Here is a 20,775-nt window from a genome sequence, read left to right as displayed (position 1 = left end):
CAGACAAGCACATGCGCACGCACGCACGCACACACACACACACACACACACACACACACACACAACGCACACACACACACACACACACACACACACACACACACACACACGCACACACGCGCACGCACACACACACACACACACACACACACAGACAGGCACGCACAGGGAAAGCACACATGTAAGATAAAGGAGAGAGAAACACGGGTCAAATATTAAACAGACTATAAATTCCTATAGGCCTATGCAATTTTAATTATGTAAAACTTTAAAATTCGAATTCTGAAGCAGCCTCCCGGCCGGGCAATATATATATTTTTAAACTTGACAAACAAATGAAAGGCTTCTTCATCTGCAGTGTCTTTGAGTGTAGTAGACTACATTAGAAATGTATTATTTGGTGGCCTATATGAACTGTGTGAGGGTTCGGGGATATAATATAGTTTAGAATAAGAATCATGTCTGTAAATCACACGTGTGTGTACACATAACCAGGGTATCTGCAGGTTTCTGAGAGTTAGATTTAAGACTTTTTAAGACCTTTTTAATACCATGCAGAATGAAATTTAAGACCAATTTTATACTGAGGTCGAGGGACCAGTTCAGCTCACAGAGGAGCGGAAGCATAAAAGGTGGAGCGACGACGCTGTTTCTGTTTTGTGTGGTCAGCAGTCGTCCGCGAGGGGCTGCTGGCTTATACCTTCATTTTTGTATTGTTTTGTTTATTTTTTTTAAATTGTTGAATGTTCGCCGGTTCCCGCCTCCTTCCCATAACATCTTACTTGATTACACATACCAACAAATTTGCAAACAGCAAACAATACCACCAATTACGATCATTAACACACATTGTTTATTGACATATTGAAAGCGTGAAAGAACAATAAATTGCAAAACATAGTGCAAAGACTGACTAATCGTTAGGCAGAAAATTGACAGCCAACAAAAAAAAAACTGCACAGCAGTAACATGAGGAATGTACACTGCATGACAATAACCTGAACATTGGGTTTTTACTGTACAGATCGGTTAAACATAGTTCGAAAAATGTCCCCGACAGCATCGTTAGCGTTATAGGACTGGTGCTTTGTTACAGTATGCAGAGACCACAGTACCTCGGCTCTGAGTGTTGCGGTGGCGCCAAACGTTGTTCGGATGTCTGTTGGTGTAGAAACCGCGGTGCTTGAAGCTGATGCAGATGCCGGAGTAAGGCATGGATCAGTGCTCAGTGGTACTGAGGAGGGCGCAACGGAACAAAACTGAGAAATATCTGGTGTTCTCCGACAGGTTTCCGCAGCCGCTTTGTGTTTTTCGCACTGCATGTGCGTTTCCAAAGCTTTGATCCCCATTGTTCCGGGTTTTAAAACTTTCTTGCAGAATATACACCTGACTTCGAAAGCATTGCCACAAACTGGTCTTAACCACGGCGCAAAATTAGGGTTATGTAACCAGTTTTCATTATATTTACACTTCCCCATGGTTAAAGCGAGATATTGCTTATATCCAGTCCACGCGCCTAGCAAATTACCCCGCGAATTAATGCGTTAGTTGCGGTTCCGCCTATTTTTTTTTTTAAATAGACGTAGCCTAATAATGACATGATTTTAAAACGAAAATACATTTTTTTATGGTGTAGGTCTGATTGGATTTTTAAGACCTTTGAAACGCGGATTTAAGACATTTTAATGCTATTTAAGGCCTTATTTTCACATTATGGAATTTAAGACTTTTTAAGACTTTTTAAGGACCCGCGGACACCCTGATAACCAAATATTGTCCTCATGACAAACACCTCTGTGATGCTGTCCGTGTGGCCGAGAGAGAGATGAACAGTCATACTTTGGATGAGCTCCAGATATATAAAAATTTTTAGGAAAATACATTTACTCCATAAAGACATGTTGTTCTTTGTCTTTTGTGTGTTATAAGTTGTCCATGCATGAATCAAACACGTAAAATTGCAAGATGTATTTTATCTAGAAGCGAATGCTCACCCAGACCTGCCTGAAACGCCCCGGCAAATCTACGTCAGTTCGTAACACGATTTGACTTAGACCGCCCAAATCTAAAATGCAAGTAATGTGGGCGGTCTTGTAAATCTCATTATACTGTCGCCGGCGCAGCCATGTCATTTTATCAACCGTTAGTAGTTTTTGAACCCTGATGTTCCGAATATGGTGAGAGGCGTGATATTTCCGTGCAGTATTCGACCAATCACTACGCACTGGTTAACTGGCCAATCATAGCATACCTCGCTTTTCAGAGCCATGAGCTTTGTAAAATATCAGCGTGTTTCAGAGAGGCGGAGAAAAGAGGAGATACAAACATGCATGGTATGTGGGAAAATGCAGCGTTTTTTAACCTTAAATCGTGTATACACATTGTAATACATCTAAAACAAACCGTGTCAAATGACCCCTTTAATAAAGATAGCTGATAGTTTAAAAAGAAGTTCTAGAGCAACATTTTTATCATTTTTTAGCAGAAGTTTTACCCTGTCTTGAGCTGAGACTGTTGAGCTGTTTTAAATCGGGACTTCTATGTAGTTTGACACAGAATGAAAATCAGAGGAGCTAAAGACTGAACCATTGAAAAGAAACTTGAACTTAAATATTGTATTACCATTGGAGATTTAATTAAATGAAAGTGACCTATTTGTCAGTTATGGTGACCTATAACCGAAATGTGACCTCTGCATTTCACCCATCAATGAAACCATCTGGACATCACACAAACAGGAAAAACTTTTCCCTTTAAAATCCAAATTCATTTTTAAATCAATCTAATGTTGAACATTTCCTGGACAACATGGGCAGTCCTGCAATATTAAAACTGCTGGATGAATTTATGTCCAGAGAATTTAGCCCAGATACCAATGGTATAAACTCAGCTACATCTTAATCATACTTTGCAAACATTGGCTACTATATCTTACATGAAACAATAAAACAATCATAAAATACGTAAACAAAGAATTTTAAGAGAAGGTTTGGTTCGATAATGAATGCAAATGTGCCAGAAAAATGCTTCAACAACTTGCTAATAAGAAAATTAGATAATCAAACAATCAGACACTTCGGCTCACCTACTCAAACTTTAAATATCAATATTTCCTTGCTAGTTCCCTTTCTGTCGGTCTCTCAAAGTTGTGTCGAGCTGACAGATGGGGTTCGCCCCTGAGAACCTATCAACTCTGACTACTATAGAAGAGGCCAATGAAATTTGACTAATGAAATTTGCATGCCGGTCTCCGCCCCCCGGATATCCGGCATAAAACGAAGACGGCATGCAGCATTCATTTACCTTTTGTTCTTCAGAGCCATTGCTCATGATTACAAACTACTTAAAATCTTCAAGCAAAATTGCCGGATCTACGACATGAGGCAGCGGATCGTCCCTATACTGCAGCAACTTCCCCCTGGGCGTCTCGGCGGTTCCAGAGGTGTTCAGAGAAATTTCCAAAAAGTCGTTTTAAGGACTGAGCATTCTCCAACGCGGCACGTCCTCTGTTCTCTTGTGTGCGGCACCCTCATCGAGGAGGGGGACGGACACGATAGTTGCATCAGGTAGCTCCCTTTCAGTCTGTGCCTGTTCCCATGGGTCTTCACGAAGATGGTGGAAGCAGCCCTTTCTCCCCTCGGGGAAAAAGTGTGCGGGTACTGAACTATCTCGACGACTTGCTTATCTTGGCACATTCGCGAGATCTGTTGTTTACACAAAGGGATCTTGTGCTCCAGCACCTAGATCAATTGGAACTACAGGTCAACAGAGAAAGGAGCAAGCTCTCCCCGGCACAGAGCATTCTCTTTTTCGGCATGGAACTCAACTCTGTCCCCATTTCAGTGGTGAACTGCCAGGAACACTTCAGGCAGTCAGCGGTCCCCGTGAAATAGTTTCAGAGGCTCCTGGGGCACATGGCATCCTCGGCGGGGGTAATACCCCTCGAGTTGATGCAAATGAGACCACTCCAACACTGGCTACAGAGTCGAGTTCCGAGGAGAGCGTGGTGCACTGGCAGCAGGCGCATGGTAATAATGCCCTCTGCTGGCACACCCTAACCCCCTGGTCTTCCATGACCTTTCTCCGGACTGGGGTCCCTCTTGGACAGGTTACGGGGCATGTCGTGGTGATGACGGATGCCTCCCTGCAGGGGTGGGGTGCAGTTTGCAACGGGCACGCAGTAGCGGGCGTTGGACTCCCGCCTGCGCTGGCATATCAATTGCCTAGAGTTGTGGGCTTTGCTACTTGCACTGCAAGGTCCTGGTCCGCCTGGACAGCACTACAGCCGGGGCGTACATCAAACGTCAGGGTAGTGTACGCACATGACAGCTAACACGATTTGCCCGACGCCTCCTTCTGTGGAGTCAACAGGTGATCCGCTCCATGCGGACCACACAAATCCCAGGCAACCTGAACCAGACAGCCGACACTCTTTCTCTTGCGACTCCACCCCCGAGCAGTCCAGCTCATTTGGATGCTGTTCGGGCAGGCCCAGGTACACCTGTTCGCCTCCCGTGACACCACCCATTGCCCGCTTTGGTACTCCCTGTCCGAGGCCCCCCTCGGCACGGATGCCCTTGCGCACAGCTGGCCGCGGGACAAGCGGAAGTACGCCTTCCCCCTAGTGAGCCTCATTTCACAGACACTGTGCAGGGTCAGGGAAGAGGAGCACCAAGTGTTATTGGTTGCGCCGTATGGGCCCAACCGCACTCGGTTCTCAGAGCTAATGCTCTGGACAACGACTCCCCCCTGGCCAATTCCCCTGACAGAGGACCTGATTTCTCAGGAGAAGGGCACGTTCTGGCATCCCAGACCAGATCTTTGGAACCTCCATGTCTGGTCTCTAGACAGGACGAGGAGATCCTGAGTAGGCTTCCCCCTCTGTGGCAGAGACCATCACCCAGGCTAGGGCCCCATCTACTAGGCGGTTATACGCCTATAAATGGTGCCTCTTCTCATCCTGGTGTCTCTCTCAACGAGAAGACCCACGGAGGTGCTCGATCGGGATCGTGTTGTCCTTCCTACAAAAGAAACTGGAGCCTAACATCTCCCCTTCCACACTGAAAGTTTATGTAGCCGCAATTGCCTCTCATCACGACTCAATGGATGGAAAGTCTCTAGGGCAGCACGACCTGGTCAACAGGTTCCTAAGGGCCGCGAGAAGGCGGAATCCGCCTTTTCACCGCTTCATACCGTCTTGGGACCTTAATGTGGTCCTGGCGGGCCTCTCCGTGCCCCCTTAGAGCCCCTCGGAGGATCCGATCTTCCTCACATTTCCAGTGAGACGGGCCTCCTGATGGCGCTCGCGTCCTTCAAGAGGGCAGGGGACCTTCAAGCATTCACCGTGTACCCGACTGCCTTGTATTCGAGCCCTGGCAACTCTCACGTTATCCTGAGACCCAGGCCTGGATACATGCCCAAAGTTCCCACGACTCCCTTCCGGGACCAAGTGGTGAACTTGCAGGCACTTCCCATTGGGGAGGAGGACCCAACCCCATCCATGTTGTGTCCAGTACGCGCACTGCGCCTCTTCTTGGACCGCACGCAGAGCTTCAGGAGCTCTGACCAGCTCTTTTTCTGTTTCGGAGGACAGCCGAAGGGGAGAGCTGTCTCCAAACAGAGACTGGCGCACTGGATCGGGGATGCCGTCATGGCGGCATACCCGTAACAAGATATCCCGTGCCCATTGGCAGTGCGGGCTCACTCCACACGCGGTATAGCCACCTCCTGGGCACTGGCCAGAGGCGCCTCTCTGGCAGACATTTGTAGAGCTGCGGGTTGGGCTACAACCTTCGCGTATGCCTGCAAAAGCACCTCCCCACCCTCCAGCAGCTTGGGTCAGTGTGCTATATGCCTCCCTTCTTACCCAACCACATGGTTAAGAACAGGCATTCCATACATCACAAAGCAAGCACCCCCCGGGACTTAGGCCGGGAGATGATATGAACTATCACAGATAGCTCTAACCGGACCTAGTGCTACCGGATGTCTGTAACACCCCCTCCGTGGACTGTTCCGTCTGATGTATCCTAATGAGAATGGTTCCCACTCCTGGTAACCCATGACCTCCCCCAGGTGGACCTCCACCTCGCGGTTAACCACTCAGTCCGCATGTTCCATGCGATCTCCCCTAAAGGGCGAGACCATATCTATATCCACTGTATTCCTCCCCCCGGGTAGGAAGTGGCCTCTGCAGCACATCCCTAATTAAGGAAGTCGCGCTCACCCGGTGTAAACCCGATCCAGACGGCCTCTTGCTAGTAGAGAGCTAAGGCCTCCGTCCATGAAAGGTTACCGGTCAGGGCTGTACTCATCTTTCTCCAAGAAAGCACTATGACCCCCCGACCATCAAACTGGAAGGTTGCAGTTTTGCGAAAGCCTTGTGCTGACACGCCCAGGCCTGCTACCGTCGCTTCGCTAGAGATTGTGACACTACACAACGTCGAGAGACAGACAGAAAGGGAACGTCTCGGTTACGTCTGTAACCTCAGTTCCCTGATGGAGGGAACGAGACGTTGTGTCTCTTATGCCACAACACGTATCGTCCTCTGCTGTAGTCGTGAGAGGCTCTCAGGCTCTTCAGAACAAAAGGTAAATGAATGCTGCACGCTGTCTTCCTCTTATACCGGATATCCGGGAGGGGGAGTCCGGCATGCAAATTTCATTTGCCAAATTTCATTAGCCTCTTCTACAGTAGTCAGAGTTGATAGGTTCTCAAGGGCGAACCCCATCTGTCGGCTCGACACAATGTCTCGTTCCCTCCATAAGGGAACTGAGGTTACAGGCATAACTGAGACAAATTGATGAAATTGACGAATCTGTGGGCCAAAACAATTTCTGGAATCTATTTACAAAATCTGAAAGTCCCAAATCAGACATTTCACTCCAGAGCAGCACAATTTGGAGCTGTGACTTTATAAAACCATTTATCAAAAAAATTTACCCACAGACCTTAATCAACCCTCAATCTTGCTGAACAAACTCAGGGTTACAGGATTAGTTTTGGCCTGACAAAAGCAAACCGACGTGATCAAGCTTTGTTGGTACCATGAAGCAGCTTATGGAGTTTCTTTGTCAACTCAAGATTTGTTCCTGAAGCTACGATTAGTCTGAGCACGCGTGCACATGAATGAGTGATGTTGTTATCACAAAACCAATCACGTTCAACATGGATATAGGGAGTTCCATATGTTTCTTAGGATATAATTATGCACAAATATAAGTAACACAAAAATGTATTTCAGCCAAGGAGTAATACTGTTTCTGTTGTCTACACGAGAGAGAAGTGAAACACTGCTGATTGAGTTAAATGACTATATACTAAACACATTTACTGTAGTATACTACACCCCCACAGTGGATGAAAATGTCCTGCCTTATATTAGTCATCATTTAGTTGACCTTTATTAATGAGGATGAAGCACATGATGAAGAGAAACTATCTGTGCGCTCTGACAGAGTTAAAAAAGAGGGCAATGTACTGTAGGCTTCTATTCTATATGGCACAAGTGTGAATGTGAGTATTATGTTTTACGTAACTGGTGTCTCCGTTATTGTAGGACATTTTAGAACCTCCTCAGAAACTGAAGTGTCTACCTCCATAGGTTACTGAAGAAATGTGAATTACAATAGAGAAGCTGATTCTAAATAAAGAAGGCTAGATAAAAAATGCCAGAATGTGAATTTAGTAGTCAGCTGAAGTGTAGATTTCAATATCTGATGGTCATCTCAATCCTGACTGTGGTTTGACTGAGGGCCATGTTGAAGTGGTTCTGTGGTCAGGATAGCAAAAACCTCTGACATACATAGAGACCCCTGTCTCCCACCAGCAGGCTATCAAACAGTCCTGTCATAGAACAAAGAAGAGAAGATTGTATAGAAGTTTGAAATTGAGTTTTTGTAACATATTTAATTAATTTTTAAGGGTTTTGTACGGTTCTCCATTTAGTTTACTCTTAATTAAAGCACAGAATGTCATGGTTCCACTATCATGTCATGTTTTATTCCTGTCTCGAGTGGAGCCATGGCATTGCCTGATGGTTTTATGTGGGAAAGACATAGTTCTTTCTCGTGTCTCGTCTTTGGCCCCGCCCCTCTCACTCCTCGTCCGCTTTCCCCGAGTACTTAATCCCCAGCACCTGTTTCTTTTTATTATCCTGTGTTTGTTTGCCTATAAAGAGTCCTCATGTTTCGTTGTCCTGTGCACGTTCATTGTAAGCTGTACCTGTACTTGTATGCTGTGTATACCTGGTCCTCGTCTGAGTTGTTCTATGTGTTCTAAGTGTTCTAAGTAAGTGTCAGTTCAGTTTCTAATCAAGTGTTTGTTTTTGTACCCAGTTTTAGTGAGTCAGTGTTCTTGTTTAAGTTTATTATTTACCCTGTTTTCCCCATTTTGGGTATTGTTTTGCCTTTTTAGTCTTGTTATATATATAATAAATATCTTTGTTAACCCCTTCATCCGTCTTTTCTTGTGCCTGCACTTGGGTTCTCCTGCCTTGTCCTGTCCGTGACAATTCATGACAGAATGAACGTGCCAAGATCGAACCCAGTAGGCATGGAAGCGAGACGCGCAAGTCAGGCCCGTCGCCTGTGTACTGTTCGTCAGGGATACGGCGACGTGCTTGGCTTCGCGGATCGCTTCTTTGAGACTGCAGAGGAGATGGTCCATGATGAGCAAGAACAGATGGTCCTGTTCAATGGCGGCCTCAACCATCCTCTGACGCGGGAGGAGATGCAGACGCTGAGACCGCTGGGCTTCACCGAACTGATCAGGTACGCCATGAATCGGCCGAAGCCCTGGGTCTCAGTTGAGTCCTGCTCTCCTTCTCCGCTGGCCGTCATCCCCGAGGGTCATTCCCTACAAATCGGGGTCATGGGCCTCTCCCCATCCTCTGCAGTCTCTTCACCACCTCCATCTGGTCTCCGTGGCAAGCGGGGGAGGAGAACTTCTTCGGGGTCTTCCTCGGAGGCCTCCAACCCCGAACCAGCTTTGCCCTTCACCTCCTTCCTTCAGCCGACCACCAGACGGCCAGACCATAACAAACTTACTTAGCCCTACGCTGTAGTAGGCTTTGTAGTAGTATGTTTTTTATGCACTTATGCTTTTTGTTGTCTTAATGTTGATCCAATTGCTTCCATTGTTTACCCAACTTGTAAGTCGCAGACTAAATGTAAATGTAAACATAGAGATAGAAAAAAAGAGCTCTTAAATTCTGGCATCATCTCAATCAATCCCATACAGAATCTATTCAAAATAAAGCACCACAGTATCTCATCCTCTAAACATACTTACAGCCCAGCTAATAAATGAAACTCAAACTAAATCTGACTCTAAACACAACCCTGGAATATACAAAGAGATTGACAAACATCTGAAGTATAAATTTGCCTCAGTAGCACTTAGCCTGACCTCATCGAACCTGGGACAATGAGCCCCATTCATCCTATTGCTTCCTGACCTTGTGTACCGGTTGGGCCAGCGGAGTCATCTTTTCCCACCAGAGACCTCAAGAGTGGCATTCCTCCTCATGAGGCTCACTGGCCCTGCAAGAGAGTGGGTAACTGCTATGTGTGAGGCTTCCCTTTTGTGATGACTTTAGGGACTTCTGCGAGAGCATGCTCTGGAGGTTTTCTTCTCCACTATATCAGATTATTCTTCGGACTCTGATTCAGACTAGTCTGAACACCTAGAGCCATTGGAACTAGCAGAGTCTGCACCACCAACCCCTTCCAGAGTTCCTTCCAAGTACTCACGGACCCAGCGCCGGCGAGGCCAGAGATGGAGGGCTAAGGAGAGAGCCTGCTGCAGAGTCTGCAGCAGCCTTCCCCATGCCGGCGTAAGAGTCGAGCTCTGTGCTGCCAGTGTTGCCTCCCTTGGACGGTTTTGTGTCCATCTTTAATAAACAGAGTCCATTGCCTTGCTGATCATGACCGTGTTATTCTGCCCTAAATAGAACCGCCAGACTGGCAAACTACTTATCAATAAATCAATTCAAAGAAAGACAAATCCTTTCAAAGTATCGTCTTTGTTACCATTATTTAGAAATAGAAAAAAGGGAGACATAAAAAATCCTGGATGGTGAGAAAAGAAATACTATGTAGACATTGTGATCTAAATCAAAAAGAGGATGAGAAACACGTTCTTGTTGCATGTCCCAAGTACACCACTACAAGAGAAACCACAATTTGAAGCATTAAATCGTTCATTTTCTACTATTAGTGACTCAGAGAAACTCCACTCTCTACTTGGAGAAGATGACAAAACTAGCTGCAAAATATGTGTGTACTATTCATGCAATACGAAATGGCTAATTTATTTACTTTAACTGTACTTTTTACTTCCTGTATTTTTATTTCTATTTTTACAGATTATATCTGTTGTCTTAGTTCTACTGTTGTATTGCTTTGGCTATTCTACATTCCTAATGCAATGCCGAGAGTGAGTGAGAGAGAGAGACAGAGAGAGAGAGTGCGAGAGAGATGTTGTGTTGTGTTTGAACTCCAGTACCAGCAGAGGAGCTGAACACAGTGGAAACAAACAGCCTTTCAATCTGATATAGTGCACGACAGACATGCATTCACACACGTCAATGCCACTGATATCCTGCATGGATTTACTGCTTTTATTCCTCCTTTCAGCCTCGCAGGTAATGTTTCTTTATCCATTCATCAGTCCTTTCTCATTATTAGCATGTTATGTTGTTGCGGAGTTATTGGCTGTAAATCATAAATGTGTCCCGTTTAGAGTCTGTCAGTGGGGTGCTGTACAGACAATATAGGAGATGAAGCTCACTACTGCATATGGAAGTTAAACACAGTAGCTATTACCCCTATTAAATAGAATATTGTAGGCAATGTCAGAATAATATCAGCTTTACATTTTGTGTATAAAACATTTAAATGATTTCTTTCATATACACTTAAGTTAAACATCTGCAGTTTGTGGCCTCCAAAGGTTTTAAACGCTTGTACCATGGTGTTATTATAGATACCGCCGCAATATTAAATAGGCCTATATACATAAACAAATTGTGTTACCTTTACCCTACTCGTCGAGTCATTATCAAGGTGATGATAATACTAATAAAAAGGAAATTACTTTTCATTAAAATGTCTTTTTTATACAGTGGCTTGCGTAAGTATTCAAACCCCTTCATTTTTGGCACTTCTGTAACGTTGCTGCTTGGCTCTCCTGTTTTTGCCAAGTGGTTGATATCCTTAAGGCAACATCATTTAAAATGTCCCTGGGACATTTAAATCAACCAATCAGATTTCAGAATTGAGTTTACCGTTTATTTTAAGGTTAATCTTCCAACCAGGATTAGGTGCTTCTAGACCATTGTTTTTCACTTATCATGTCCCTCTGATTTTAGGGGTAAATTATGGTTTGAGTTGGGGCTTGGGTTTATTTAAGAATTCCTTCTAACTAACCACACGGTACTGCCTGATCTGAGGACTGTGTTATAATGCATGTGCTGCGCGCCTAGGCCAGTTCTTACTGTGTTGTTTAATTTGCATGCGTCAGACCCCAGACAGAGTGGGCAGGTCGTAGAGTGCACCTTAAGCGAAGAGGGACAACGTTTGTGTTTTTTGGAGGCGAGACGGTCATCAGGACATTTCTAGCATGGATGTTAAATAGTTCGGTTTAGATTGTGATTTCATTTTGCACGATCTAGCTGCCAACGGGTTTGGTTTATTCATATTTTCTCTGTAACATTTTGTCTACTGTATTGAAATTAAAATGTATGAACAATTTCGACAAATTGACAAGTCAAATAAAAAAATTTTTTGTATGGCGTAAATTTAATGTTTTTTTGGGGATATTTCTTGAGGTGTGCCAGGACTAGTCGCTCCAATCACAGTGTGAGTGCTACAGGGTGGCCGTCACTTCCGCGAGGAGTGTTTCTGCACTGGTATGTAGGTTTATTTGAAGCATGCTGGCACAGATGCTTGGGCGAGGGACAGGTTGAACATTTACCCATGCGAGCTGCTCAAGCACTTGCCCTCAGCACACGTCTAGGGATGCCATGTAGTTACTGATGGCCTGGAGGCCCTTCCACATGTGTAGAGGGTTGGAATTGGAAAAGTGTTAAGTCTGAAGCCTCCACCCTAAGCCTGTAGCAGTGCTTACCCTTTCTGATACCCCTCTTTAGATTTGCCCTGATGTGCTGAAGGCCTGTGAATAACCTGATCTGAAGGCCTTCAACAAGAGCTGGACCTCCTTGTTCATACACTGCTTCTGATTAGGGTACGAAGAGATCTGTTTCTTCTTGGAGACACTGTCAATGGTGGTGTTGATGTAGTCCAATATAGAAGAAATGTTGGTATGAGAGCCTCAGGTTGAATGAGAGGCAAACATACTACAGATTATTTACATTGCATAAGTATTTGTACCCTTTTCTGGGACACTTGAAATTTAGCTCAGAAGCAAGTTTTGCTTGTTGATGTTACTACACTTAAAGTGAAGTTAAATAAGTATGAGTATGATTTGGAAAGGCAAAAACTTTTCAGTAAAAAGGTCTTACAGCTGAAAACATAAACCAAGTTATGAGATAAAAAGACCTTCCAGTAGAGCTCTGAGACATGCTTGGTAAGATTGGTAAACAAGAAGCTGATGATCACTCTGGTTGAGCTCTGTGTTCATGTATGGAGACAGGAGAAACTTACAGAAGGACAAACATCATAGCAACACTCCACCAATCGGCTTTATCACAGCATGAGCGAATGCAAGCCTCTCTTCAGTGAAGACACATACAAACTGGAAAGAAATACTTAAAAGAATATTTCAAATAGTCAGAAACAAGATTCTGTGGTCTGTTGAATCTCAGTTTCAAGGATCATGTCTGGAGGAAACTGGGCACCGCTCATCACCTACAGCAACACAAGACCATCTCAACACTAAAGTGTGGTGGAAACAGCATCATGCTGTGGAGGTGTTTTCAGATGGCAGGTACTAAAGAGAAGCTCATCAGCACAGGCCTTTCATGACCATTGTCATTGGTGTATGGAGTGTAGATTCATGTTAAAAACATAAATGTAAAGTAGTTTCCATCACAGACCAGCAACATAACAAAAGTAAAAAAGAGGGGTTATGAATACTTTGGCAAGCCACAGTTTGTTTTCACCTGAGTGCAATAGTAATCGCTGAGTAACATGATGCAGCTCCCATTGGTTTGTGTAATGTTCCTAGTAAACTGATGAGTCCTGATGGTGTTTTTACAGATGGGTGAAGGCAGCACAGTGTGCAGACCGGGCTTTTCTGAAGATATATATACCACCATAATGTCTGAAACCGTGTTGCCTGGGCAGCCTGTGTTCATTGGTAAATACACATTCCCAATGTGAAGCGAACATTTATACATGCAGACTGTGTTCTGGATCTGTGCATCGGTACATTTTCATTGAAGTGCTTCAAACAAAGTGACATACAGTGCATTTAAAGTATTTCTAGTCAATATACAAATTTCCTGATAATGACCTGAGGATTAAAAGCATTATGCTATCTAAAGCTGAAAGTGAATGGTCACCCGAAAATTGTGACATAATTTACTCGAATTCTACTGCTGCTGCTACCCGAACAGTCTCATAGCACTGACAAGCAAACTAGAGTTCCAGTGTTCTTCTCCATATAATGCGCTTAAACAGGGAAATGTTGGTTGAGGTCCAGATTTTAGTTTTATCACAGTTTCAAAAGGCTCTACATGAAACCAGCCGATGAAGTATTTTGAAGTAAAAGGAAGGTTTGAGATAAGGTATTAAAGTGAAGCAATTCTCTGAAATCAGGTTGGACATTTTAATAAGGGGCCTATTAACAGCCAGCTTGAAAGTTTTAGGGACATATCAGAGATGAATGAAGTAGAGGACATCATTTCTTTTAGTAAACTAGTAAGTATAGATTCTAACAGAACTCCTGTATGTTACACGCATTACATTAAACTCTATTAGTTTGAGCTAGCCTATCAACATGCTCGTTAAACTCCACAAAACATGAAGAGAGAACGTTTATAAATATGTGTCAGTTGGCTTTGCATGAGGACTGTCACTGAAGAATTTAACGGCAGGCTGGTTCCTCTCATAAATAACAGCTCATCTGATCTCAGAATGGCTTCTCACAGAGAGGTGATTATTAATGTGACACAGAACTGATAATAGAGTGCTCTCGGTGAGTGAAAGGAGAGAGAGTGATGATAATATTGACTGAACACTAACATGAAGAAGAAAAAGACATTATGACATTCAATTCAAAATGTACTTACAGAATGTTTTCTGGATTCAAAGCAGCTTTATATGAAAAATTCTCCTATCAATTAATAGTTGTATTGATCATTATTAAAGATTATACGATGCATTAATACAAGCATAATAATCTGTATATGGACTACGTTGCTGCATTCTTTTCTTAGCATGCTGATTCAACTATTGTTATTCAGCGTTGATTACATACACGTTGCATTTGCGTTTAGAGTCAGACAAGTGTTGTTACTTTTGCTTCTAGTCTCTGAACTGTCACATACTATATTTTAATGAAAGTAACTGCCCCATAAACACATATTTTCTGTTTTTGTTGTCAGGCATTAACAAGTATAAAATAGTAATTAAACACAAATTATTAATACTATATGTTAACCGGCAGTAGTGTTGTATGATACATGGAAAAAAAGTACTGCGATACCCTTCTGTCATAAGCAATACTTTTTTTCTTCTAATTGGTATTGATACTTTAATGAGGCGCACATTGCTGGACACCAGTTAACTGATTGATTTATTGGTAAGTATATAGCATCTCATGCATTAATGCATTATGTTGCAAAACCAGAGACCAAAGTCCAGAGGATTCCAGCATTCCTAGATACCTCATTTGCGTAGCTGTAGTTCAGAGGCAGATATGGATGAGCATGCATGCACGCCCTGTGTAAGAGTGATTGGAATTCATAAATATAAACACATTTCACTATCAAATATGACGTTTACGAAGTATTTGTGAATCCGGATTACGCACAAATTACTTGAAATGTACACATATATTTATGAATGAGGCCCATTTGATGAGGCAATAGAAACTAAGATCAGATGGAGGTCATCAAACTAATTGTTCATGAGTTTTTATTGCTGTTTGAATACTGTGGGATACTACAGTGTGAGATTAAAGCAGACTTCCATGAATTAACAGAGAATACTCAAGTAATCTGAATCTATTAAAAATCAAGAATGAAACTCAACAATGGTGACAATCAACTAAAGCTTCATGCTGCAATGCATGCTAGGAAACATCAATAGACCAATGCTGTGTCCCAATTTCGCATACTATCCGTCCTAAATAGCATTTTGAAAATAGAATAGTATGTTGAAATGAGTATTCTCAAAGTCCCCGGATGGTCTACTGTTTGCAGTGTAAATTGGAAGTGTACATCCATGGACACTTGATGTTTAACCACAACTCACTGCGAGAGGGCGGAGTTTTGTGACGCTACACTGCATTAAAAACAAGAAATAAAAGATGCTTCGCTAAACTAATAAATGTAAATATACAGTAAACTACAAAAAAAGTAATAAATTAATAAATACTTAAATGCAAGGAACAGATATATTTTTAGGATCACAGTGTCGTCTAGGCAACAATGGCCACTTCCATTTCACGTTAATATGTCCCAGTGCGTGCAAACAGTTTTGCACTAAAATGTATACACTTTTCTAAAGCAAAAATACTACATACTTTAAGGGAATAGTAAAATATGTGAATTGGGACGCAGCACAAACCTCATTCATGACTCCCAGAATAGGTTGCAGCTTATCTGAAGTATTTTGTTGATTGTACCCATTGTTGAGGCTGGTATGATGAGTGTTAATGTCAAAGTGTGTCATGAAATATTTTCTGTTGATTTCCTCACAGTACTTATTGCTCCTGTATGACATATCGCCTTATTGCTCCCTGAACTCTTTGTAAGCTGCTTTGGATAAAAGCAACTGCTAAATTACTGAATGTAAATGTAGCCACCACACACACACCAATCATTAATAATTCAACATTAAAATTTACATTTAGGCATTTGGCAGACGCTTTTATCCAAAGCGACTTACATTGCTTTATCCTATACATTTTACATAGGTACTTGCAATCCCCTGGGATCGAACCCACAACCTTGCTCTTACCACTGAGCTACAGGAAAGCTAGACAAAATACTGTCTGTCAATTGCCATAAAAACAACTTAAACTTTTCTTAAAGCTTCTCTTTCTTTTACAATGTGCAAGTGTTCTGTTTAAACACTATCACGCCTCTGAAAGAGAATGACTGAAAGCCAAGAATAAAGAGCCCAAAAAGCAAACACTGATCACAATAATGTTCGTTTGATAAAATGGAACATTTGTTGTGAGTGCAAAAGTGAGGGGGTTATTTAATGCTGCGTCCTGCATTCTGATTTCTTTACAATCTTAAGCCATGCTGCACGCCCACGGCAAGGTGAAAGAAATAGCCCGTCCACGGGTCAACCGACGAGCGATAGGAAGACCTGCTCATCAAGATCGGCTGCTCTGTGGGCCTGCAGCTCGAAACACTTAAGATAGTGAGAGAAGTTGAGGTGTGTTGTTTGATAACGCCATTTCAATGATGGATGTTATATAAACGCTTGATATAACGCTTGATTTGCAAATCGTTTGAAACTGATAGATGGAGCGGTAGGTCAAACTAAGTCATATGTCTGTGTTTTGTTGGCAATCGGCGTGTATGTGCATGATGTAAACAACACAAACTTAGAGTCAATCAACAGTTATGCAGAGATAATGTGATGATGTATTGTGTGCTCGTGATTTAGTTCCTCCCCCCAAACCCCCCGTAGGTTGTCTGTTTCCAGAAATAATGGTACAGCTGTATCGGTCTTTATAAATTAGATCAAACTAAATACTCTTCGAAGATATGACATATAAAATACTACTGTTTAGTGCCCAAGATTAATATGAGATTGGCCGAAACTTCACATTCAACCCATAAGGTTTTTTAAACTGTTGATTCAATGGTTGTTTGTTATCTGGGCAAATAATCAACATTTCTGCGTTCAGATCATTCAACTCAATTTGTTTCAAGCATTCTCACTTAATTTATTGCCACATGAAAACTGAAGTAAGTTTTCCATGTTTCAACTTTCCACAGAGGTCCTCTGGACGTCAATATCAGAAGTTGAGAAGACGTCATGAAAACTTTCATTCTGGCTCCTAGTGGGACGGCTTTTATATGTCGAAAAAGTCATAGTAAAGACATCATTTGAACATACCTTTGCTTGGTGAATAAGAGGTATGGATAGCTGGCGTTCACTACAATGGAAGCCCTGTGTGCAGTATGAGCTGCCAAAGCACTGGGCAACATTCAATAGCTCTTTCATCCGGCTTTGCTCTCTGTCTTTCCGCTGGGCTTGTGTTGATCATTATTGAGGACCTCACATGCATTGTTTGTCATGGCAGAGACTAGACAAATACTCTTCTCTACCAGCCTTCCTCTGGTCTCTTATCAGAACTCTTTTGTTGTTGCCTGAAACGGTGGTGTGCTTCAGTCAGGGTGTGGGTCTCGCCGAACATTGTAAGCTGTCATTGCTTTTGGGTTCAATGCTTTTGGCTCTTCTGGATCCTCTGAAAGTATTTTGATTAGATGATGACACACCTTCTGAACCCTACTGTGTGAAACAGGCCGTTACTGTATAAAACAACTATCACATGTCCTGTCATATTCCATTCGTCTGTGATCGAATTCTAATTATCACCATTTCTTGCCTTTTCCATTGTTCTCAAGAATATACACGTCAGTGATTTACTTACATTTATAATAAATATGTAAAATCAACCATCAGATACCTCTAGAAGTGGTCACAAAGAACTGGAAACAAATATTCTCTCTGGATGTAAAAACTATTTCATAATCTTTAAAAAATTCAAAACATGTGACGCACACACCCAAAACAAACATCTTATGTAAGATAAGACGAAGAAATATTCACCAGGTTATACAAACAACGGATCTGGGCCGAAACATTTTTAGGGTAATTTTCAGATCTTAATAGAGACATTTCATGAAGAACATGTCAAAGTCTAAAGAAAGCAATCTTTTCCGTTTAGAAACATTGATAGTGACTCACATGTCTTCAGATTTTTTCATCTATCAATGCTACTGTGGATAGCGGGCTTAGTTTAACTGAATCTCATCATTGACTTCACTGGTGTGACAGACCATACTCGTGTTAATCGCTCACTGCTTTATTATAGTTCCCACATGCTAATATAACAATGTGTTGATATAACAAACTGGTGGTCAGACTGTGAGAATGTCTGGGTTGGTAAAGACAGCAGTTTCCAGCCCCTGCAGCCGATTACAAGAAGAATATGACCCCTGCAGCCGTTCAACTGGCTGAAATGAAACTTACCGCATTTTTCCATCTTTTTCTTTGCGGGAGGCACAAATCCCTGTATGATCTTTTCATCCTGTGAACAGGACACAGGCTTTGTGTCTTTGTGTTCTTCACAACAAACAGTGCTTTAGTCAGAGTGCTACTGATGTGTAGAATGTTAAGCATGTGACAGTGTTAAAATATACTGCCATGTTGAAAAAGGTTATTAATTACGGCTTTCACGATCAGCCCTGAGTTGCCCTGATATGTGCACACTTTTATCTTATGTTTTGTCCTGTGGCATGTTTGTAGTCTTATGTGGTTTACATTGTAAATATTCCCAGGTTTTTCCAATACCTTGTGTAAGCCCATGTATTAATTCTGTCCTTGCATGCTATTGGAATTATGGGAAATATGGGTTTCCGAGGAGGAATGAGCACAAGGACTTTTGATGACGCGTCTTCCACTGGGAAGTTGGGAATTGATTTGGATACCCAAATTCCCGACATAGGCGGGCCTGAAACTTTAAACTTGGTGGACAGGAGAAGGATTTCTGATGTGTTGTTAAATGACTACAGATTTACATAAATGAATAAGCATTTGAAGCGAATTGTTTATTCTTTACACAGCGAAAATAGCATGTATTTCACCAATATTCCAGAATAGTCCCTGCAGTTAAACTATACAGTTGTAACCCCACGCTGAGTGCTTACTGAAATCGCTCCATCTGCTTCTTCTGCAAACAGTTTCTATAAGGAGGCTCAGAGATGACCTTTTTTCATGCAAAACCTGGAAGCGAGATAGCATTTTAGGACTTCCGGTTTCAAAGTCTATGGGTTTTTTCAATGGGTTTCTGGTAAATCGGCCGAAATAAGGTCTGTAGTAAAACCTCTAAATATTTTCACATTTTATTCTATGACATAAAAATACGATGGCGTTTTAGTGGCACGTTAAAAATAAACAAAATCCAAGATTTCGAGAATAAAGTGGAAATGTTACGAGAATAAAGTCGAAATATAACGAGAATAAACTCGACGTAATACGTATTTTGTTTACGTGAAAGTTGTAGTTTATGTTTAAGCACGTCATCTGAACCAGTGAGTTATTTTTCAGTTCATGTCTGATTTTTTCTTCTGAATAAATTCAGTTTCCTCCATAACCGCTGCAGTGTCCTTTTACTAATTATAACTCTGTGAAGATGCGCCAAAAGACAAAGAATTTCCTTATGGCTAAATCCTAATCTAAAGTAGGATTTAACCAAATCCTCCACATCCATTGTTTCTAGCAATTCAGTGATTTTTATTTTATTTTTAGTATAGTAGAACAGAGGAAACAAGCCAGAGTCATGACATAGAATGACGGGGTCATAAGGACGTTTTCGTTCTAGCTGGCTTGCTTTAGCACATCACGGAATGTGATCTGGTGTTTTGGAGGCAGAGCTGAGTGCAGAACGTTTTAAACAACTTGTGTTATATTTTACACCTGCTGGACAACAAATTTAATAGCTGAATCATTAGTCACAATGGACACTGCTCATGTAATAATCTACTATTAACCTTGCTCAGGCTGGGATATCGCGCACTCATCCAGGCCACCAAATTAAGAAATCAAAAACCCTATTTTAAAAAATGTATCACATTTTAAAACCATAAGGCATTGGTAACTGAGAGAAAAGTTAAAACAAAAGGTTTTAATGCTCAAATGCTTGATGCTCAAGTCAAACATTTTAAAGTCAGGTGTGTGGAAACTTTCGGACTGGGTGACCAGTTTTGCTGAAAAAATAGGGAGGACATTATTTGTTATTTAGTAATGCCCTCCAGAATCTAAAATATATACCTGTTTCCCAGACAACAAAGGTTCAACAATCTCAATATTAAAACAGTCACTGGGGAACATCGGTCAAAAAGATAGAGGAGGATCTGGATTACTTTTCTGGAGAACAGTGTACAGTTTTATAGCTAAGACAAAACAAAAAACTCTTTAACAACAATCACAACATTTACATTTAGTCATTTAGCAAACGCTTTTATCAAAAGAAATTTACAAATGAGGCAGAACAAAGGAAGCAATCAGAGCAACAAAAGGGCAACAATGCATAACACATATGAAAACAGGTCTCAGTTAGCCTAACGAAGTAGACAAAGCTATATAAATGCATACAGTTTGTTTAAGGATAGAAAAAGAGGAGAAAGAGAGATAGAGATAGAAATAAAGAAATGTGTCTTCAGACGATTTTTAAAGATGGCTGATCATTCCCTTCATCGTGGAACAGTTCCAAAGGCGCGTGACGTGATTTTTTGTCTTTTTTGGATGGCACCACAAGATGTTGTTCGCAGTGTGCATGGATTCGGAGGGTACATATGTCTGAATTAATGAGTGTAGGTATAAGGCTGGGCACAACCAGAT

General features: G+C 42.1%; 1 protein-coding gene across 1 annotated transcript in view; it reads left to right on the top strand.

Annotated features, from left to right (window-relative positions):
• Positions 1-10,517: 10,517 nt before the first annotated feature.
• The window catches only part of zmp:0000000625 (cadherin-2), a 104,895-nt gene continuing 94,637 nt past the window's right edge, over positions 10,518-20,775 (top strand). Inside the window, 2 exon segments of the mRNA XM_056744060.1 lie at positions 10,518-10,646; positions 13,222-13,321. Coding sequence (XP_056600038.1) covers positions 10,572-10,646; positions 13,222-13,321 — 175 coding nt within the window. The 5' untranslated portion in view covers positions 10,518-10,571.

Source organism: Triplophysa dalaica, chromosome 3, assembly GCF_015846415.1.
Source record: "Triplophysa dalaica isolate WHDGS20190420 chromosome 3, ASM1584641v1, whole genome shotgun sequence".
In the NCBI taxonomy this organism is placed as follows: Eukaryota; Metazoa; Chordata; class Actinopteri; order Cypriniformes; family Nemacheilidae; genus Triplophysa; species Triplophysa dalaica.
Note: the sequence above shows the minus strand (reverse complement) of the source record. Positions and strands in the feature narration are given on the sequence as shown.